Source organism: Chrysochloris asiatica, unplaced genomic scaffold (genome assembly GCF_000296735.1).
Source record: "Chrysochloris asiatica unplaced genomic scaffold, ChrAsi1.0 scaffold00080, whole genome shotgun sequence".
In the NCBI taxonomy this organism is placed as follows: Eukaryota; Metazoa; Chordata; class Mammalia; order Afrosoricida; family Chrysochloridae; genus Chrysochloris; species Chrysochloris asiatica.
Genome location: NW_006408598.1, coordinates 8856275 through 8877418, shown reverse-complemented (window position 1 = coordinate 8877418; position 21144 = coordinate 8856275). Strand labels below are relative to the sequence as shown.

At 41.8% G+C, this 21144-nt stretch overlaps 1 protein-coding gene across 1 annotated transcript in view; it reads right to left on the bottom strand.

The window, feature by feature from the left end:
- The window catches only part of FRMD4B (FERM domain containing 4B), a 295958-nt gene that overhangs the window by 30582 nt on the left and 244232 nt on the right, over nucleotides 1-21144 (bottom strand). The window contains exon 12 of the mRNA XM_006865645.1: nucleotides 408-484. Coding sequence (XP_006865707.1) covers nucleotides 408-484 — 77 coding nt within the window. The remainder of the gene's footprint in view (nucleotides 1-407; nucleotides 485-21144) is intronic.

Below are 21144 nucleotides of genomic sequence, written 5' to 3'. Positions count from 1 at the left end.
ATCTGGTTGCTAACCTCACAGTCAGCAGTTCGAAACTACCAGCTGTTCCACGGGAGAAAGATGAGGCTTTCTGCTCCCGTAAAGATTTACAGCCTCGGACACCCTGTACAGGTTTGCTATGAGTCGGAACGAATTCCATGGCACATAACCACAATAATTTATAATTTAGGATGTGAAGAAACGGAAGCCTCATACAGTATTGATGGGGAAGCAAACTGGGTGAGCCCCATTGGAAGGTCCTCAAAATGTTAAACACAGACTTACCATATGGCCCAGCAATTCCACTCCTAGCTTTATATACCCAAGAGAAGTGAAAGCATACATTCACACAAACACTTGTACACAAATGTTAACAGGATTCACAAAGCAACCAGGAGGACGCAGAGAAAAAAGTCTGTAACTCTCACCTTCGTGGATCATGAACTTCAACAGCAAATTTTTTCTCACGGAAATATAAGTTCTCCAGTTGTTTCCATTGGAATAACTAAAAAATGAATAAGACAGAAAAGCCACAGTGCTTTAATTATTTTGATCCATTCTAACCCTATAGAGCACCTTAATAATCAAACGATTTTAGGTGCCCAGGAAAGCCTGCACTGATAAGGCTTCAAGTACAAATGTGTCATTCAATCATTTTACTCATCAAGTACAGTCAGAAAGCAATACTTTCTTTTTTTTTTTTTTGTGACAGTAATCTTTAGCTAGTAAGTTTCACCTCACAATAAATCTTCCTTGAAAGATGAAACTAGGCATTTGTAGGGGACCATGTATACTATTTTTCTTTTGATTCAACTTAGGAAAAGAGTGAACAGCGAAATCATGGTAGATTCCCGTAAGTATGCGCCTTCTGTTCAAAGATGTTGACTTCATGTTTCAATGGAAAACATTCAGAGATGTTTCCATAAGACCAGAGATTAGATTTCAAAAGAGTACAAAGTGAAAGTAAAACGGAGCCCAAGCCGAGGTAATTCTCCATTTCCCACCCACAAATGTTCCCCTACAAACCTACCTATGATGTGAAACTGGAGGCAGGAGAGCGAGGCAGACACTCCTGGGGCTCTCTCCCTTTCTGAACTTGAGCCCATTTTTGCAAATAGGATCTCGCCTCTCTATTTACACTACTGGCATTCTAGTGCTGTGCTGAGTGGTGTGTGCTACTTGGTGGGGGAGACACAAGCTTTTTTAGCGATGTGCTTCTGAAACCCAACTCATTTGGTAAATGGTTGCAGCTCATTCACAGATCTGAGTAAGCCCTGTAGTATTTCCAGAGGTCTTTCCCAATCTCTCATGCTGGATCTTGTACTAGCCTGAGCCTTAACTTGTACTTGTCAACTTGGACTTGAATTCCTCTTTCCTGCCCCAGTCATGATGAACAGAGAAATAATCACACAGCAATTTCATTCCATTATCAGACTGGGTTTTTAAATGATAGGCAAAGAATCTTAAAGGAGCATTTTAGTTGTCTAAATGGTAGGACGTTTTCAATAGCTCAGTTAGTGGTGAAGACCTTTCCTGTATGTAACACACTATCAGTAAAACCATTTCCTGAAGTACAGAAACGTTTGACAAACATATAAACTCATGTGTACTAGCAGTCATGAAACAATAGTGCTCAGACAGACTGAGCCCCCAGCCCGAACAAAGTAAAACGAACCAGCACACACTCCGAACACAGCCCTTCACAGCCCTGACATGCAGCCATCTGTAGCTACAACATTCATGCAAATTCAAAGAGGAGTTACTGGAAGTACACAGCTACATACCAATTTCCTAAAATGTCCGTAAACGTGAAGCTTTCATTTCTTTAAATCCACAGGTTCCAAAAAAGGGATTAAAATAGAGGGGAAACCCCAAGGTTCTTTCCACTTCCCCCCCACCTCCCTCTCCCAGCCGGCAGCTCCAGTGTGTTCCGAACTGAGTTTCATAAGACACTTATAGGTGTAACTCAGTTTCACACATTGAGCCTCCCTCCCACAGCCAACACACTCCTGACATCAGCAACTCGGTCAAGAGGCACCTCCCCAATCCAACTGCAGGCGTGCCCCGAAAGGAGAGCAAAGTTTTCACTAGGAGATTTCCCCAGAAGCCACAGACATTTTTAAATGGGGGTGCCGTTTGGATTTGGATGGGACTTCCTGGGAAGTGAGTTGCTGTAAATCCAGGCACAGATTTTACCAGAGGCTGTTTTTAGGGAGACATTTCTATCCAGCGTTACTCACCCCTGGACGTGAACAGGTTCTACAGGAAGAGTTACAACGCAGCTCAGCTGTGTTTTCCTTTGCGTCCATTCCCACACACACAGAAAAACCAGGGCTGGACGTGAAACATGATCTCTGAAAGCTACTCCCCCTGCCCCTTATCAGTTACAAATGTGAAATGCTATCTTTTTGACTCCATTCAGCATGTCCCTGCATTGAGGGCAAACATGCTGCCTGTGGGCATCAAAACCCAAACTCACTACTGACAGCGAATTCTGACTTACAGCAAGCTTACAGGAGAGAGTAGAACTGCCCCATAGGGTTTCCAAGGCTGTATAAACCTTTCTGGAAGCAGATAGGGACATTTTTTCCCAGGAGAGCGGCTGGTGGGTTTAAACCTTTTGATATCAGCTGAGTGCTTAAGCAGTGCATCACCAGGGCTTTTTCCTATAAGCACTAACCCTGCTTTTAAAAGGTGAAGGGCTTTATTCAGAGAAAAAAGAAGTTATGGGAACAAGACTGAATTTTTACCTCAGAAATTCCCAAATCAAATCTGTTGCCATTGGGTTGATTCTAATTCATAGCAACCGTGTGTGTTACAGAGTAGAACTGTGCCTTGGCGTTCTCATCGCTGTAATCTGTACATATGAGGCTTTCTGCCCCCAAAAGATTTGAAAACCAGCAATACAGGGTCGTTATGAGTCACAGCTCATAGTGACTGCCAGGACCTTCTTCCATGGCAATAAAAAGTTTATATAAAATGAACACTGTTGTTGTTAAAGTGTTGCTGAGTCAATGCCAACTCATAATGACCCTGTGTAGGGTTTTCTAAGGAGCATCTGGTTGGTTTGAACAACCAACCTTGTGGTTAGAAGTCCAGTGCTTATACTGCAACGCCACACCAGGACTCCAAAATGACCATTACTGTTGTTGTTGTAAAGTGACATCCAGTCAGTTCCAAGTTGCAGCGATCATGTATAGAGTTTCTGAGGAGTGGCTGTGGAATTGAGTTGCTTTTAGCAAGCTAGTGCTTATCCTCCAGCACAGCACCAGACCTATTTTATAGGAGAGTGGAGTATCCAGCTCCCAGTCCTATGAATAGCTCCGATTTTAGATATTGTATAACATTATTAGTGTACTGCTATCGTACTGTAGGATCAGCTGCTAACTGCAAGGCTGGCTGTTCAAACCCACCAGGTGCTCCTCAGACACTCTGTTCAGGGACACTGTGAGTTGGAACTGACTTGATGGTACTTAATAACAATTACAGGGCATGATGTCTTATTATAGGGTTTGTTATTATTGTTAAGTGCTGTTGAGCCGGTTTCAACTCATAACAACCCTGTATAGGAGCGGCTGGTGAATTTGAACTGCCGATCTTGTAGTTAAACTGACTTTATGGTCCAGTGCATTATCCCACGGCACCATACCAGGACTTCTATTATAGAGTTGTGTTGTGGTTAGCTGCCATCAAGTCGGTTCTGACTCATAGCGACCCTGTGAAGGGTTTCTGTGAAGCAGCTGGTGAGCTTGAACCATCGATCTTACAGTTTAAATGACCTTACCTTCCAGCACATTATCCAGCAGCACTACACCAGGATTCCTATTAGAGGCTGGTGGTGGTGATGGTGATGTGCTGTGGGGTTGGTTCTGACTCATAACGACCCTGCTTAGGGTTTCCAAGGCTGTAAATCTATACAGCAGCAAAAAGCTTCATCTGTCTCCCATGGACCAGCTGGTAGTTTTGAACTGCTGACCTTGAGGTTAGCAGGCCAACTTGTAACCACTACACTACCAGAGCTCCATAGGACTATCTATATACTAATAATTTGCAGCAATAGCAATGAAAGATAAAGACCTGTTAAGAAGGTTAAAAAAAACAACAAAAAACTACAAATTTGAAGTTGGAATTAACTTGGTGGTTTAGTTTTGCTTTAATTTCTTTGCAAACTACACTAGAATGAATAGTTGTGGAGGTGTGGTGTTGGAGGAGAACATTGAAAGTGCCATGGGCTGCCCATAGAACCAACAGATCTGTGTTGGAAGAAGTGCAGCCAGAGCGCCCCCTGTAGGCCAGGATGGCCAAACTTGGTCTCTCATACTTCAGACATATTGTCAGGAGGGACCAGTCGCTAGAGAAGGATATCATGTTTGGTAAGGTGGAGGGTCAGAGAAAAAGAGGAAGACCCCAACGATATGGATTGGCCAAATGTCATCAGCATCGATGGACTCAAGCGTGGCAACAGTAGTGAGATTGGCCCAGGATCAGGCAGTGTTTCGTTCTGCTGTCGCTATGAATCGGCACCAAATCAATGGCACCTAACATCAACAATACTATCAACAGGAGGAAGACAGTGGCTGGGATGAATTTTGAGAATGCAAAATTAGATACCGAGAAAAGATAGAGTGAAAAAGCAATATAAACAGTAGATTAACAAAGATTATCGAGAAACTAAAAGGGAAAGACAATATATCTTAAGAAAAAGAAAAAAAAAAGGTATATATTTTTTTAAATTAAGTATCCAGGGGCACTCAGCCTTTAACCCTACAACTGCGGAAGACCAAGGCCCTCTGTATGTGGGGCCGCTCGTTGGTGTTCAGGACCTAACGTGGGGGGATCCCATGCCTCCCCGCCCCCTACAGCCAGCCGCTCAGCTGCGGAGTTTTCTGCAAGCAAAGATATTTCTCAGGATGGGGAGGGGACCCCACCTGCCACCCCGGGTGCCTGCCTGGGGGAGATCTCGGGCTGAGTGGCTCCAGTTCAGGTGACAGGGGGAACTACTAGGCCACCCACAAATGGCACTCAGCCCAAGAGCGGTGTTCATGGTTCAAGAGCCCCCGTGGCCCCCAGCTAAGAAATTTCATTTATTAAATGTTGAGGCAGCCCCTAGCAAAAAAAAAAAAAAATTAAGTATCCAAAATTTAAAAATGAACACAGAAAACTGTGGATGACTCAAACCTTATTTTTGAAAGTGACCTTGTGTAAAATAGTATACTCAGAATAAATTTTCATCATCTTTAGACGTAAAGAAAGGTGAGATTTTTAAATAGTTTGTCACACATCATCACATGAATGGCATGAATGGGTTGACGATCTAAGCTGTTTTTGCTGAAATAAATAGTCTTTAGTTAGAGCTCACTCACTTTTTAAACTTTAAAATTAGAATAAGGAGTAACTATTGGTCTTCTCCCATCCAGAGCAAAGAAGACTGAAGAAAATCAAAGACTCAAGAAAACAATTAATCCAAAGAAATTAGTCTATGTGAATCCCAGCCTCCATTGTCCTGAGACCCTAAAAACTAGACAGCGCCCAAGCTACTATCACTAAGTACTCTGAAGGGAGGCCCTGGATAGAGGAGGAGAAAAAAAGTCACAAAATTCAAAATCGTAAAAAAAAAGTTCAGGCTAACTGGTCTACTAGGGACTGATGAGACCCCAAAACTCTAACCCTTAGATACCCTTTAAGCATGGAACAGAACTCCAGGGATCAACATTCAGCTACATGATAGGGTGAATACTATCACACCAAGAGGATACAGGCACTTATTAGATCAACCAAGCATATGAGATCCAAAGGCCAGTATTTGCCAGGGATAAAGCTCAGAAACAAGAATGGATAGGAAAGAAAGACAATGGAAACCATAAACACAGGACGAATGCTGAGACTTTGTGAGGACTGCAGTTAATGTCGCAAATCAAAATGTGTATTATTGTTGAGGGGAAAACCAATTTGCTCTATAAAGATAAAAACAAAACAAAAAAGTATTAGAAGAATTCCCCTCTCCCCCAACCCTACCCTATTATTGCAAAGGCTCCCAAATATCTGAAGTTACTGTCAACCTTTAGAAAATGAGACTACATGGCTACTTCACAAGGTTCATGGAAAAATCCCATGATCTTTTGATCCAATTTCTCCACAGACGTTTTGAAGCATCCTTATATATGGAAAAGCGGAGTGACTTTTACTTAACAAAATGATGTGTACTTCAGTAGTGTTTGAAGCACACATTATTATGCTTATATATTTATCATTGATTGATGTTAATTTATCTATTATTAATTAATAATTTTTGAGGTTCTGTTCTTGTTGGTGGAGTCCTGGTGTGGCGCTGTGGTCTAATGCATAAGACTGCAAAGTCATTTGAACTGCAAGGTTGGTGGTTCAATCTCACTAGCTTCTTCTTGGAAACCCTATACAGGGTTGCTATGGGTTGGAACTGACTAGATGGCACTTAACAACAACAACAACAACAACAACAACAACAACATTCTTGTTGGTAAACAATTGACAGGTCCCTTGTGGAGTTTACATGAACCAGATGAACCAAGACAGGCTGTCTTGCTATGGATTCTAGATTACCCCACTTGAAATTGTGGTATTATTTGGCAAGTTGTTTAGCCTTTCTGAGTTTTGATTCTGCATTTGGAAAATGGGACCAACAATGTCTGCCTCACAGTGAGGTGTCTGTGAAGCACTCAGTCATTCCTGACTCAGAATCAACATTTAGGGACTGCAAAACTGTAACAAACAAGAAAGGTAGTTGTGTTTCTTATAATGGGCCCACACTCCTTCTCTACTTATCCCAGATGGACAACTGTTTAAGAGCTGAAACAGGACTAGATATGGCTGTCTTGGCCCAACATCTTTCTCTTCAATGAATGAGAGAAACAGCTGAGTTGTTCCATTGACATATCTTTGTCACCCAAGCTTTCATTCTGTCGATTTCAGTCTCACTATAAAACCTCTGGGTTATGAGTTATTTCTGTTGATTTCACCTCTGGTTTCCTGATACACCCTCTAGGTAGGAAATCTGCTCATTGCTCCTGTATTGCTGAGGTTACAGACGATGTGAAGTGAGGGACGCACCCTACAGGCAGAGGTTATTTGGGGTATGAACAGAAAGAAGGGATGTGCCTTGACACATAAAAAATGCTGAAGACTGTACATCTGCCAAGCACAAGGGAAAATTCCCTGGGGACATGATAACCCCATGATGGAAAAAGGAAAGCCTGGGACAGAAAAAAAAATCAAACTGTCTTTCTTGATATTGACAAATTGAAAGTGTTACTCAAAGGTCAAAGGTATGACACCTCGCTGGGCACGCACCGGAAAGACATCTGCAGCAGCTTGGTTGTTTTTTTAAAATATCACCTACAATATCAGTTAATTATTCAACTGAATTCAGTTGGAAACAACTAACTTTGGGACCATCCCAGTTTTAGTGTAGGATGGCACATGAAACAATGACTCACATCCTCTGATATCACCGAAGACAAAAACAGAATCACTGTCTTAGTGATCACTTAACTCTTTTTTCATTTTGAAAAAGCTACTTTTGATGGACACACTGTTAGTATTCAAGATCAAGGGAGTGGATCTGTTTTGCCTCATGGAATCTTACAGAGAAGAATTTTGTAAAAACAATTTTTTTCTTTTCTTTTTAATTAAAGTTATTTTATTTTATGGACAAAGAGTTTACACTGCTTCTTTGTGAGGTAGATATCTTGAATAAGTGATTCAAGGGAGGACACTCAGTCCAGCTTGATGCAGCCTTTTTCCTTCCTCGTACACACTGGCATATGAATCGATAGATTTGAATTATAGTGTTGCTGAAGAATGTTGAAAGTACCATGGACTGTCAGAAGAACAAACAAAAGTGTTTTGGAAGAAGTACAGCCAAGCATGCTCCTTAGAAGCCAGAATGATGAGACTTCATCTCTCATACTTCAGACATGTTATCTGAAGGGACCAGTCCTGGAGGAGGACACATGCTTGGTTACATAGGCAAAACAAACAAACAAACAAAAAAGAGGCAGATCCCCAAGCAGATGAAATGACACAGTGGCAGCAGCAATGGGGTCAAATGTAACAATTGTGAAGATGCCCATGATCAAGCAGTGTTTTGTTCTGTTGTACACAGGGACGCTATCAGTCAGAAGCAACTTAACGCCACCTAACACCACCACACCACCACCATCACCACTACCACCACACTAGCTTTGCATTCTGAAACAGGGTGCAAACCGTTACTTGCTCGACTGCCAAATAGGTGGTGTTTGAATTTATCCAGTGGGTCCTCATTAGTTTGACCTGGCCGTCTGCGTCTATAAGATGACAACTTAGGACACCCTATGGATCAGTTTGGCAACATTTTTGGTTGCCACTCTATGGGGGAAAGTTCTCCTGATCTAGTGGTTAGAAGCCAAGGATGCTGCAAAGATGCACAGGACAATCCCCACAGCAAGTAATTATCTGGCCCAAAATGTCATGAGTGCTTAGAAATCCTGTCTCAGGGAACACTATCTGGAGATATAATTAGATGATGGTAGGTGGAACGTGATGTTCAAAAATGATCAGTTTTGAAGTTCTAGTTCTTTCAATTGGGTAATATGTTCAGGAACACAAGGGTGTTCAGATGGCTTTTCTCATGCAAACGTCACCTACCAGAAGGGCTGATCAGATGCTCTGATAAGCATGTCAGCTGTACGGAACTCAAATTACATAACATAACCCAATGGAACCCTCAGTAGTAAAATTTCTTTCTGATATGATAACAAAACTTTATAGACATTTAAAAGAAAACACATTTTAAATGCAAGGGCTAACTACTTTGAGAAAAACTTCAGAAGAAGTTCTGAACATCATGAAATATATTAACATTAAAATCTGTCCAAGAGGATGTCATCTCACCCAAGCTTCCTCTGTGGCTGAATCTGTCACTTCCCCAGGCTGATCTAATGGCTTCCTGTTAATGTTTCCATCTGAGCATTCACTGTATGTGTGTGCTACAGCCATTGATGATGCCAGGGCTCAAAGGCACTTGCGTGCCTGTGTTGGATTTTCACAGCTGCTGTCCCTTCTTAAGGGACCATGAGAACTACTCCTCAGTCCTGCACCATCCCTGTGATCAGGTTTTCAGTGGAGCTTCTAGACTCAGACAGACTAGGAAGAAAGACCTGGTAACTTACTTCTGAAAGTAATCTATTGCCAATCCTTTCTTCTAGTCTGTCTGAATCTAGACGTTCTACTGAAAACCTGTTCAGTATCACAGCCAACCAGAAACCTCCAGTAACAGATGGATGGTGGTTATGCATCAGTGGCCTTCATAGACAATCAAACCTGGGACCTTCTCATGGTCAGTACCTAGACTAAGTATTTTGAATAAAATCCCAGATTTTGAATATCTTTCTGTCTTTCCAAGTAGATTGCCAATCGTTGATATCAGGGAGTGTGACTTCTTTAAATGAGATAAAGCATATAAAGAGCTACCTCAGAACAGTTTACTGGACCTGGGGGATCAGAATCATGGTTTTGGGCAACAAGACAGTCAATTGGGACAAAGATAAAGTTCTACGTCCTACTTTTGTGAGTGGTGAGCAGGTGTGCCACATCTACTGCAGAATGAAAACCGTTCTCAGCAACCCAGATTGTTGACATTCCAGAAAATGTGGACATCAGTCTGAAAGGGATGCACAGTAATTGTGAAGGGCCCCAGAGGAACCATGCGGGGGCACTTCAATCACACTGACGTAGAACTTAGTCTTCTTGGAAAGAAAAAGAAGAGGCTTCGCGTTGACAAACAGTGGGGAAACAGAAAGGACCTGGCTACGGTCTGCAGAGTATGACCCAGAGTGTTAGACGGGGCTGTTGTCAAAAGCTGAGGTCTGTGGACGCTCACTTCCCCATCAACACTGTTACCCGAGAGAGCGGGTATCTTGTTGAAATCTGAAACTTCTTGGGTGAAAAATATATTCACAGGGTTCAGATGAGGGCAGGTACTGCTTGCTCAGCATCTGAAGCCCAGAAAGATGAATTAATTCTTGCAGGAAATGACATTGAACTAGTATCAAATTCAGTTGCTCAAAATAGAGTGGGAGAAAGCGTGAAGAACCTCAAAATCATTAAAAAAAAAAACCACCAGACTTTCTAGTCAGCTCGAACTGATGGAACCCCGAGACTATGAATGTTGGTCTCCCTTCACGTCCGGAAATGAACTCACCCCATGGCTCCATTCTCAGCCAAGCAGCAGATAGGTATATTGTGAAATATGCACATCATAAAACATCTAACCATTTAAGATCAAACGGGCAGCATTTCCCTAAGTACCCAACTCAGAAAGGTGGGGAAAGGAGGAGGAATGGAAACACGAAACACAGGGAAGCAGTGTGACCAGTGACCTTACACTGAGCAGACTGCAGCTGATATGAAACCAAGTGTGTGATGTGCTGAACGTGAAACTGATGTTCTGCTCTGTAAACCTTTGTTCCTCTCACAATAAAAAGCTATATAAAAAACTACTACCTCAGGGTCCTTACAGACAGAATGGGCTCAATAAGCGCTTTATTTTTAAATCTAAAGCCAAGGACATGGCACTCAACTGTTAGCAATTTCTTCCTGAAAAGGGGGGGGGGGGATGAATTTCATCTTTATCACCAAAATTCTGCTGCTGTAATAATAATTATGATAATCCCAAGTCACTCAATCTTTGTTCACAGGCCCATACTGAAGACACAGTTACTAGTTATGCTATTTTACAGAACCGTTTTGTTTTTCACAATGGTGTATGCATTCAGACTGGTCAATCCTATCAAAGAGCTATCTTTCATTGTTTCTGTATGTACCACCAATCCAGCTCTTTGGTAAAGGGGATAGAAATGAAGAGTAATAGATGAAGTAATGAAATCTGATGGTTCTTTCTACCTGTCCTCCAGCCCTTCTAGCAGTACTGAAGTGTAGGTCCAGTTCTCTACAGGAAACACTTGCTCTTTAAGGTGCTATCGCCTCAGTTCAGACCTTCTGTCTTCTTCCTGTTAACAATGCTACTCTCATCTTCATAGGCGTCATTCCTTTCTCACCCTTCAAGTCTCAGCTTAAACGCCACCTCCCCAGAATATATTAAGCACATTCTCCACCCCACACCACAGCAATATTCTCTCTTTTGGCTTTTTGGGTGTTTTTTTTTTCCATTAGAGACTATTCAAAACTTGTACCTGTCTTTACTTCTTTGCTACTTGTATACGGTTTCTCACCAGCCAACGGCCTAACAGACTACAAAAACAAACAATCAGAGCATGGCTGACTCTGCTTATCTGCTCTTCTTTTTAGTAAAAGATTACCTTGAGATATGGCTTTGCATTTGGCCACCTATTTATACTTCCCAATCTCCCTTGCAACTAGCCTCGGTCATGTGATTGAGTTCTGGACAAAAGATTTTGAGTGCAAGTGATGAGGGTCCATTTGGGGTCACTTTCGGAATGATATGGCTCCTTGTTTTAGACTCTCTGTTCTCGTGTTGATAGATGTGAAAAGGAGTCTCATCAGTATCAACCTGTTTCTGAAAGACCATCAGCTAGCCTTCCTATTTGCTTGTCTGAAAGGACCGGCTTACAATTCCTCTATAGGTGATGATAGTTCTGTGATAGAATTCTCACCTTCATGCGGGAAACGTGAGTCCAATTCCCAGCCAATGCAGCCACCCATCCACCTACCTATGGAGCCTGTGATACTGAACAGGTTTTCTTTATTGTGAATCAAGTAAAAGTTTACAGAGCAGAGCATCAGTTTTACATTCAACAAATCATACACTTTGCTTCATTACATGGTTGCAATGCCCTTCACGCACCAGCAGTTAACACCATTGACCTCTATTCCCTTTAGCCACTGCATTCCTCCCTGTGTCTCCCACCACCCCCATTTTTCCTCTGCCAACTTCCCTCCGGTTGTATATCACCTGCCCCATGACCCTCTCAACGTTTGTCTACCATCTAGTGCATGTGTTAGTTCCTTCTCCACTACAAACGTTCATAGACTGTTTCTTTTATCAAGAAAACCCTTACTTTGTTTTTTTCGGAGCAGTTTTTCAGTGGTCCTTCTAAGCTCAGACAGACTAGGAAGAAATGTCTGGCAGTCTATTTCCAGAAATACAATGAAAACTCTATGGTTTATAAAGGAACATTACCAAATCCTCGTATGATCCTGGGAATCAAGGATCAAGGGCCAAGCATCATTTCATTTCATTGTGCATGGGGTTGCCATGAGTCGGGGGCCAAGTCAACAGCAGCTAACTATACTAGGAGAGGAAGGGAAATACATACACTGCCTAGAACATTTTTCTTAATATTAACTAAGGATATGGACAATATTGCAAAGTATGAGTATTCCAGAACACTTAATTGGGCTCATGAGGAATCTGTACGTGGACCAAGAGGCAGTTGTTTGAACAGAACATGGGAACACTGAATGGTTTAAAATTAAGAAAGGTGTGCAACAAGGTTGTATTCTTTCACCATACTTATTCTACCTGTATGCTGAGCAAATAATCCGAGAAGCTGTGTTCTATGAAGAAAACCATGGCATTAGGATTGGAGGAAGACTCATTAACAACCTGCAATATGCAGATGAACAACCTTGCTTGCTGAAAGTGAAGAGGACTTACAACATATACTGATGAAGATCAAAGACCACAGCCTTCAGTATGGATTGCACCTCGATGTAAAGAAAACAAAAATCCTCACTACTGGACCAATAAACAACATTCTTATCAATGGAGAAAAGATCGAAGTTGTCAAGGACTTTATTCTTCTTGGATCAATTATCAACACTCATGGAAGCAGCAATAAAGAAATCAAATGACGTACTGCATTAGGCAAATCTGCTGCACAAGACCTTTTTAAAGTGTTGAAGAGCAAAGATGTCAGCTTGAGGACTAAGGTGTGCCTGACCCAAGCCATGGTATTTTCAATAACCTCAAATGCATGTGAAAGTTGGACAGTAAATAAGGAAGACTGTAGAAGAATTGGCGCATTTGAGTTATGGTGTTGGAGTAGAATATTGAAAGTGCCATGGGCTGCCAAAAGAACCAACAGATCTGTGTTGGAAGAAGTGAAGCCAGAGTGCTCCTTGGAGGCCAAGATGGCCAAACTTCATTTCTCATACTTCGGACATATTGTCAGGAGGGACCAGTTACTAGAGAAGGATATCATGTTTGGTAAGGTGGAGGGTCAGTGAAAAAGAGGAAGACCCCCAGTAAGATGGATTGGCCAAGTGGCAGCATCAATGGGCTCAAGCATGGTAACAATAGGGAGGTTGATCCAGGATCAGGCAATGTTTCGTTCTGCTGTGCATAAGGTCACTATGACTTGGTACCCACTCGATGGCAACTAACAACAAAGGATAAATTAGAGTAGGGTGTGCAGGGAAAAAATATCTACTTAGTGAAAGAAACCAGCTACTCAGTGGGCCCTCACAATCATTTGTAAGGTAAACAAATTAGATAGGAGCATTTTAATTTGATGGTTGAGAAACTTATGACCAGCAATGCTGAGTTTTAACTCCGGGTCGGCCAGCCTGTAAACAGCGAGGCAGGACTGGTTCTGCCTTTAAATCCATGCTACAATGACTCTGCAGGCAGTTCTAACAATCAGATTGATTATTGGTGTGGCTGAAGCTTAATTAGATACTTTTCAAACCGGATGGACCAGTCTCTGGTTGACATTCTGTAATACCAGTTTTTCCTTCCATACCAAACTTGATTTTGTGTTAGCACAGACAGTGGCTGGACGAGACACATTTTCTTTCTTACTATTTCTTTACACTTCACCTCAGCTTGAATTTGAGCAGAATCTGAATCAAAGTCCCTGGTAATGGTGGGGTGGTGGTAAAAGCTAGGTGGGCTTATATACGGTCAAGAGGGTTGTGTTTAGAAAAATAAGCAAATTACTGTTGTCAAATGAAATGAACTCTATATTTTTAGGTCAAGGAAACAGGAAGAGTTCAGTGCTTTTTAGTTAATTCATCTGGCTCCAGACATTTGGAAATTCCAAAACTTGAAAAAAAAAAATTCACATCAGTTAAGTGAAAGTTAAGCACAACTTCTCACACTAAAATCCCCTCGGGTGATGAAGACCATCACAGGTCTTTCTGAGTGTATGATAAAGTACAAAGATATTATCTTTAAAGGCATTTCATTCCAGGAAAATTTACCCTTGACACTTTGGCTAGCACATCTGCCATTTCATTACATCCCTCAATGACAGGTTAAAAGGAGTCCTGTAGCCCTATAGGATAGTGGAGAACTGCCCCAGTGGGTTTCCAAGGGAGTGTTCCATATGAAAGGAGACTGCGGTATCTTTTCCCAGCAGAGCACCTAGTGAGTTTGACCAACAGGTAAGTGTTTAATCACTGCACCATCAGAGCTCCTTGAGAACTTGTCAGAGGTGTACAATCAGTCACCTTGTGGTTGTTAAATACACTTGATACAGTTCCCACTCATAGCAACCCTGTAGGGTTTCCACACAGCAACTGGTGGGTTTGAACTCTTGATCTTGTGGTTCGCAATCTAATGCTGATCCCACAGTGCCACACCAAGAGTCTAAATCAGTCATGACAGACAATAAGATTATACTCAGTCACTGACCCACTGGCTACTACTTTGTGAAGATCAGACATTTTTATTTGAAATGGTGAATGAATAATAGAAATCTATCAGGAACAAACATACCTACATGTATGTATGTACTTTTTTTTTAATACAAATGCATCACATCTTAAGTCCAAATGTTCTATGGTTTGAAATTAAGTTGCATACCTGGTATGTTCTCAAATTTCACTTGTAAAGAGAAGATTGAAAAGGAAAACTGCTTATGGTCTTAAATTTTAAGCCCATGAATTTTTTTGGGGGTAATTTACAAGTTAGTATTTTAACAGTTTTCTGTTAATTTGCACCACACTTGAAGGCATTATGGTTGGTGAGTTGGAAAGGGCAGGGAGTGATGAAGGACCTCTGTAGATGGGAAGTTTGAGTTTGTCACCTGGGGAAGAGCTGGTATCCTTGTGGAATCTTATATGGAACACTAGAGCTAGGGATGGGTTTTCAGCAATGTTGAGTCTGTCTCTAGCCAAAAAGTAATCTGAGAATTTTCTCCAGGCTTAATCTTATATTAGTTAAGTTCTGAGAAAGTGATGTATTTCGAGTCTACGTTACAAGGCAGTAGGAACAAGGGCCTATGCTTGAATGCCTTGTTTTTGCTACTTGGAAACTTTCACCCTTGGGCCTCCTCTCCCCTCTGCATGGCTTCCTCCCTCCCCCTCAACTTCCCCTCAGTTCAGATGCCCAATGCTGACCTGAAAACCTGTTTCTTCCACCTCTGTTCCCTTCAACCTTCTAATCCTGCTTTCAAAGACCTCCTCATCAGTACATTATCCCCTACTCAAATTATCTTCTATGGTTGGTCACCCTGGCTACCAATGAACCAAGCTTAATTAGATTGCATATTATGTATAGTGCTAGATATAACCTCATTTAATTCTTACAATCACAGTATATAGTTGGGGTTATTACCGTTATACAGATGAGAAGATGGAGGCTCAGAGATGTAAACTATATGCCCCAAACCACACAGTAAATAAACATCAGGGAATAAATACCCAAAGTCTTACTCTATATCACTGTACTATACTCGGTGAAAACAATGTGTTTGCTCCTTAATTGGCAAAAAGCTTGTAGTCAAAAATACATGGAAAGTGATTCTAGTTAATGGGCCTAATGTGTTTAGTGCTTCCGTTCTACCTCCTAGTTGGTTGAATAGTGCCTGAGGTCTTAAAAAGCTTGGACATAGGCATTCAAGTCATGACTACTCGTTTCAATTCACCTGGAGCAACAGAAAAGGAGCTCTGGCAGCGTAATGGTTACGAATCGGGCTGCAAACTGCAAGGTCAGCAGTTCGAAAGTACCAGCTCTTCTGCAGGAGAAAGATGAGGCGTTCTGCTCCCGTATAGATTTACAGCCTTGGAAACCCTGTAGAGGATCGCTATGGGTCGGAACCAACTCCACAGTACACAGCAGCAGCATAGACCATGTGGATAATTGCCTTTATGAAGAGTCATCTCCTTTGCCATGATGGATGCTGCTCAGCTACCATTACCAAACATTTGGATAAAAGAGTCCAAGAATCCTGATCAAAAGGGAAAGAAATGCAGAATTTCAAATTCTCATGGCCTCAGACTTTCTGGAGTCATGAAGGGTGGATGAACCCCTAAAACTATTACCCTGAGACAATCTTTAAATCTTAAACAAAAAAATATCCTCTGAAATCTTCTTAAAACCAAACCATAGTTTAGCTTAACTAGTAAAAGAAAGGAAAAAAAAGTCTGCCTTGAACATTGTGCTCTTTTAAGATCTACCTACATGGGATCTAATTTACAATAATCTAATCAAAAGATGCGAGGGAAGCTTTAAGGGGAAGTGAGTTTATATTAATGAGAAAGACACAACTCAGAAAGAGAGGCTGAGAATGGATGCACAACTTGAAGAACATAATGTCACTAAAAGGTACATGAAGAAACTATTGAATTGGTTGTGTATATTGTCAATAACCACAAAATAATCATTTACTAGCTGTACAACCTGGTTGTCATTCTTGACATCAACCACCGGGGCCAGAGCGACCTGGCCCCACTGCAGCACCAGGTGGACATCTACCAGCAGTGATGCGAGGCCTTGGGCTAGCTCGCTCTTATCATGATGTGCACAGTATGGAGGAACTGCACAAGGCCTTTGGCCAAGCTAAGCACCAGCCAACAGCCATCCTCGCCAAGATCTACAAGGACTGAGGGATTCCAGGGATAGAAGATAAGGAATCTGGGCATGGGAAACTCCTCCCCCAAAACACGGCAGATTAGACCATTCAAGAAACCCGCAGTCTGATCCAAACCAAAAAGAAGATCATGGTGACCACCACACAGGAGGACGCCCAACATCCTGGACATCACCAACATCTGCATGCCCATCCACCCAGCTACAAAGTTGGGGACAAATAGCCACTCGCAGGAACTTCATATATAATTCTAAGAAGCATATATGAAGAGCATTTGTTGGGCACTCTGGAAGTCACAACAAACAAAGCCTCTAACGTTCACAGGCTACATAACGGACAGTACACAGCCGTGTTGGCACCACCTTTTTCAAAGCAGCATTTTGGTATCCGTTTCTGTTACTCTAGACAAATCTTCTTCTTGCTGGTCTGCTTCTAAGCCACATAATCATAAAATAAGGCAGGTATGTGGCCGAGCATCTATAAACCACTGCTGTTCAATCCATTCCAACTCATCGCAAATCTATAGGACAGAATACAACTGCCCCATAAGGTTTCCGATGCTATAAATCTTGGTGGAAATAGACGGCCACATCTTTCTACCACGGAGCCGCTGGTGGGTTTGAATTGCTGACGTTCTGGATAGCAGCCAAGTACTGTAATTCTTACGCCGCCAGAGTCTTCTTGAGCATTTATAAAGCCTCTATTACAGACTTCATTTCACTGGAGTTTGCCAATTTGACCTTCATTCCTGCCTGCTTATTAGTAAATTACTGCATGTGAAGGGCCATGCAAACAGGTGAAGCATGATTCTCCCTTTCGAAGTCAGTACCTACAGTCCTTTAAATTACAGTCTTCCTTTGTGTACACTGAATCAGGAGAGGGAATGGTAGACCATTCTCTCTCCAATTAAACCCCTAAGATGTTTGGCATAGAGAATGGCTATATAAAAACAAAACCCATTGTCAGATCTTAATAGAAGAAAGGAGGAAACTAACGGTGGTACAGAATGGAGACCCACTAAAATAACTGAGGAAGAGAAAGAGGTAACAAAAGCCCGGCATGCTTTGACAATAAGAAAACTGAGCTCACTGAAATAAAAAGGAAGTAGCTTCTGAGCCTTGTCTAGACGCTGGAATGAACAAACAAACCTGATTATGATCAGTGTCAGTGAGTATTTACCTATTCCTATGAAACTGCGAAAAAAATGAAACAACGGTGAGTCACCAGGAAAGGAGAGGAAATTACCAGCTCTACAGTGTTTGCTGTACAGCTTCTGATTCATCATTGTTGTAGGAGAAAGCCTATTTATTTCCAGTGCGTATATTTACGTCCTGTGAAAATCCCAGTCTCATCAAGCCCCATTAGCTGAAAAAATGATCTGTGAGTCAATTAAAGTTATAACCTCATGTAAAAGGTTCACAAAAACAAGGAAGAGATTTAAATGCTATTTCTTAGAGTAAAAATTCAGAGAATTCGTATATTTGCCAAAAAAACCTTTAACATAGGTAATAAGGACTACCTTAAGAATGCAGGATATAAAAAAGCAAAAAAAAAAAAAAAAAAAATTCACTATAGAATAGGCAAAAATTTGGTTTTCCAAAATAAGTAAATAAATTACAGTTGCTTATTTGTCTTGGTCGGGATGCTTTGATAGTCTCCACACCTCAAAGCAGAAACAATAGTTTGTTAGTACTGTCCATGACTCCAGAGTGAAATACTGCCTGGTCCTGTACCATCCCCGTCATTGGTTGTAGATTGGACAGCTGTGATCCATAGGGCTTTCATTGACTGATTTTTCAGAATTGCCAGGCATTTCTTCTTAGTCTGTCTTAGCCTGGAAGTTGCAATAAAACCTATTCAGCATCATAGTAACACACGTCTCTGTTGAAAGATGGGTAGTGGCTACGCATGAGGTGCATTGGTGGTGGTGTTCAGTGCTTCTGCCTCACAGTGATACTATATCAGAGGGGGTGGGGAACTTCCGGGCAGCGGATCACATAAGGCTCAGGAGATCATGTGGTCTGGCCTTGCCAAGGCAACCCCAGCAGTTCTAGCCATCACCTTATTGTTGTTGTTAAGTGCTATCGAGTTGGTTCCAACTCATCGTAACACTAAATAGGGTTTCCAAGGAGCAGTTGATGAATTTCAACTGCCGATCCTTTGGTTTGCAGTCCTGTGCTGACCCTTCAGTGCCATGCCAGGAGTCTAGCCATCACACTGCTGTGCTGTGTTGTTAAGTTCTGTTGAGTTGGTTCTGACTCATAGCGACCCTGCAGAGGGTTTCTAAGGAGTGGCGGTGAGTTTGAACAGCCAACCTTGTGGTCCAGTGCTTTATCCCACAGCACCATACGAGGACTCGAAAACCAGCTAACATCACATACCTCACCAAAGAGAAGCACTTGCAACCACCACATTATTGTTGTTGTTAGGTGCCATCGAGTAGGTACCGACTCATAGCGACCCTATGCACAACAAAATGAAACACTGTCTGATCCTGGGCCAGCCTCACTACTGTTGCCACGCTTGAGCCCACTGATGCTGCCACTTTGCCAATCCATCTCGCTGGGGGTCTTCCTTTTATCTCTGACCCTCCATCTTACCAAACATGATATCCTTCTCCAGTGACTGGTCCTTCCTGACAATATGTCCAAAGTATGAGAGACGAAGTTTGGCCCTCCTGGCCTCCAAGGAGCACTCTGGCTGCACTTCTTCCATTTTGTTGTTGTTAGGTGCCTTCGAGTCGACACCGACCCATAGTGACCTTATGCACAGCAGAACGAAACATTGCTCGATCCTGGGCCAACCTCACTACTGTTGCCATGCTTGAGTTCATTGATGCTGACACTTGACCAATCCATCTCATTGGGGGTCTTCCTCTTTTCTCTGATCCTCCACCTTACCAAACATGATATCCTTCTCCAGCGACTGGTCCCTCCTGACAATATGTCCCAAGTATGAGAGATGAAGTTTGGCCATCTTGACCTCCAAGGAACACTCTGGCTGCACTTTTTCAAAAACAGATCTACTGGTTCTTTTGGCAGCCCATGGCACCTTCAATAGTGTCCTCCAACACCATAACTCAAAAGCATCAATTCTTCTACGATCTTCCTTACGCACTATCCAGCTTTTGCATGCATATGAGGTTATTGAAAGTACCATAGCTTGAGCCAGGTGCACCTTTGTCCTCAAGCTGACATCTTTGCTCTTCAACACTTGAAAAATTTTCTTTTAAAAAACACTTCTTCCATTGTTGTTGTTGTGAAGTGCCGTCGAGTCGGTTCTGACCCATAGCGACCCTGTATAGGGTTTCCGAGAAGCAGCTGGTGAGCTTCTTCCATTTGGAGCGAGTTAATTAAATGTTTGACCAAATATAGCGGACTAATTTTTAAGTTGATAATTCTGTATGGCCTGTGAAAGATATTACAAATTTTGGCAGAAAAAAAAAAGGTTCCCCATCCCTGTTGGATAGGGTTTCCAAGGAGCAGCTGGTGCATTGGAACTGCTGACCTTGTGGTTCACAGTGCTGATCCTACAGTACTGTACCAGGTTACATGCATGAAGGTAAGAATTCTATCACTGAACCAACAATGCTGACAAAAACAACATAATGTCCATCAAAAGGGAATTGGTTAAACAAGTTACTTATTTACATACAATGGAATATTATTGTTTTTGTTAAGTGCCACGAAGCAATCCTGTTTAGGATTTCCAAGAAGCTACTTGTGAAGTTGAACTGGCAACCTTTTGGTTACCAGTCCTACAACTGTAGTTTATCCTACAGCATCAGACAGCTTTAGAGAAAGACTATAAAGAGATCTGTTTAAAACTGACCTGGAGAAAAAGGGCAGGGCATAGTAAGTCTGGAGAGGATGATTTTCCCTCTTTTAACAACCTTAACATATAGACTGACAAAGCTTGAGCCATTCTCTTACAGCGTTTATCACAAGGGAGAGGTTGAGGTTGAAAGAAGGCTTCCTGTCTGAATTCATGTATTTCTATAGTGTTTGTTTTTGGGTTTGTTATAAACAACACCATAGTTAACAACAAATAGTTGCACAACAATAAATAAACATGATTTTAAGAAAGCTTTGAAAAACAATGGATAAAATGGATATTATTCATTACGACAGTATGACACTTATTAGAAATTTGGTTTTAGAAGCAAATTTTAAAAATAAGTAAGAGCCGTAAACGGGATCACATTAGAAAGTCCTGGATAGACCAGCATAATGTGTGGAACAAAACTCAAAATTATGTTTAAAATAGAAGCAAAAAATAAGACCGGGCTTAATGGTCAAGAAGAGACTGGAGGAATGTGAGATAGTGGCCCTTGAACACCCTTCAGGTCTGG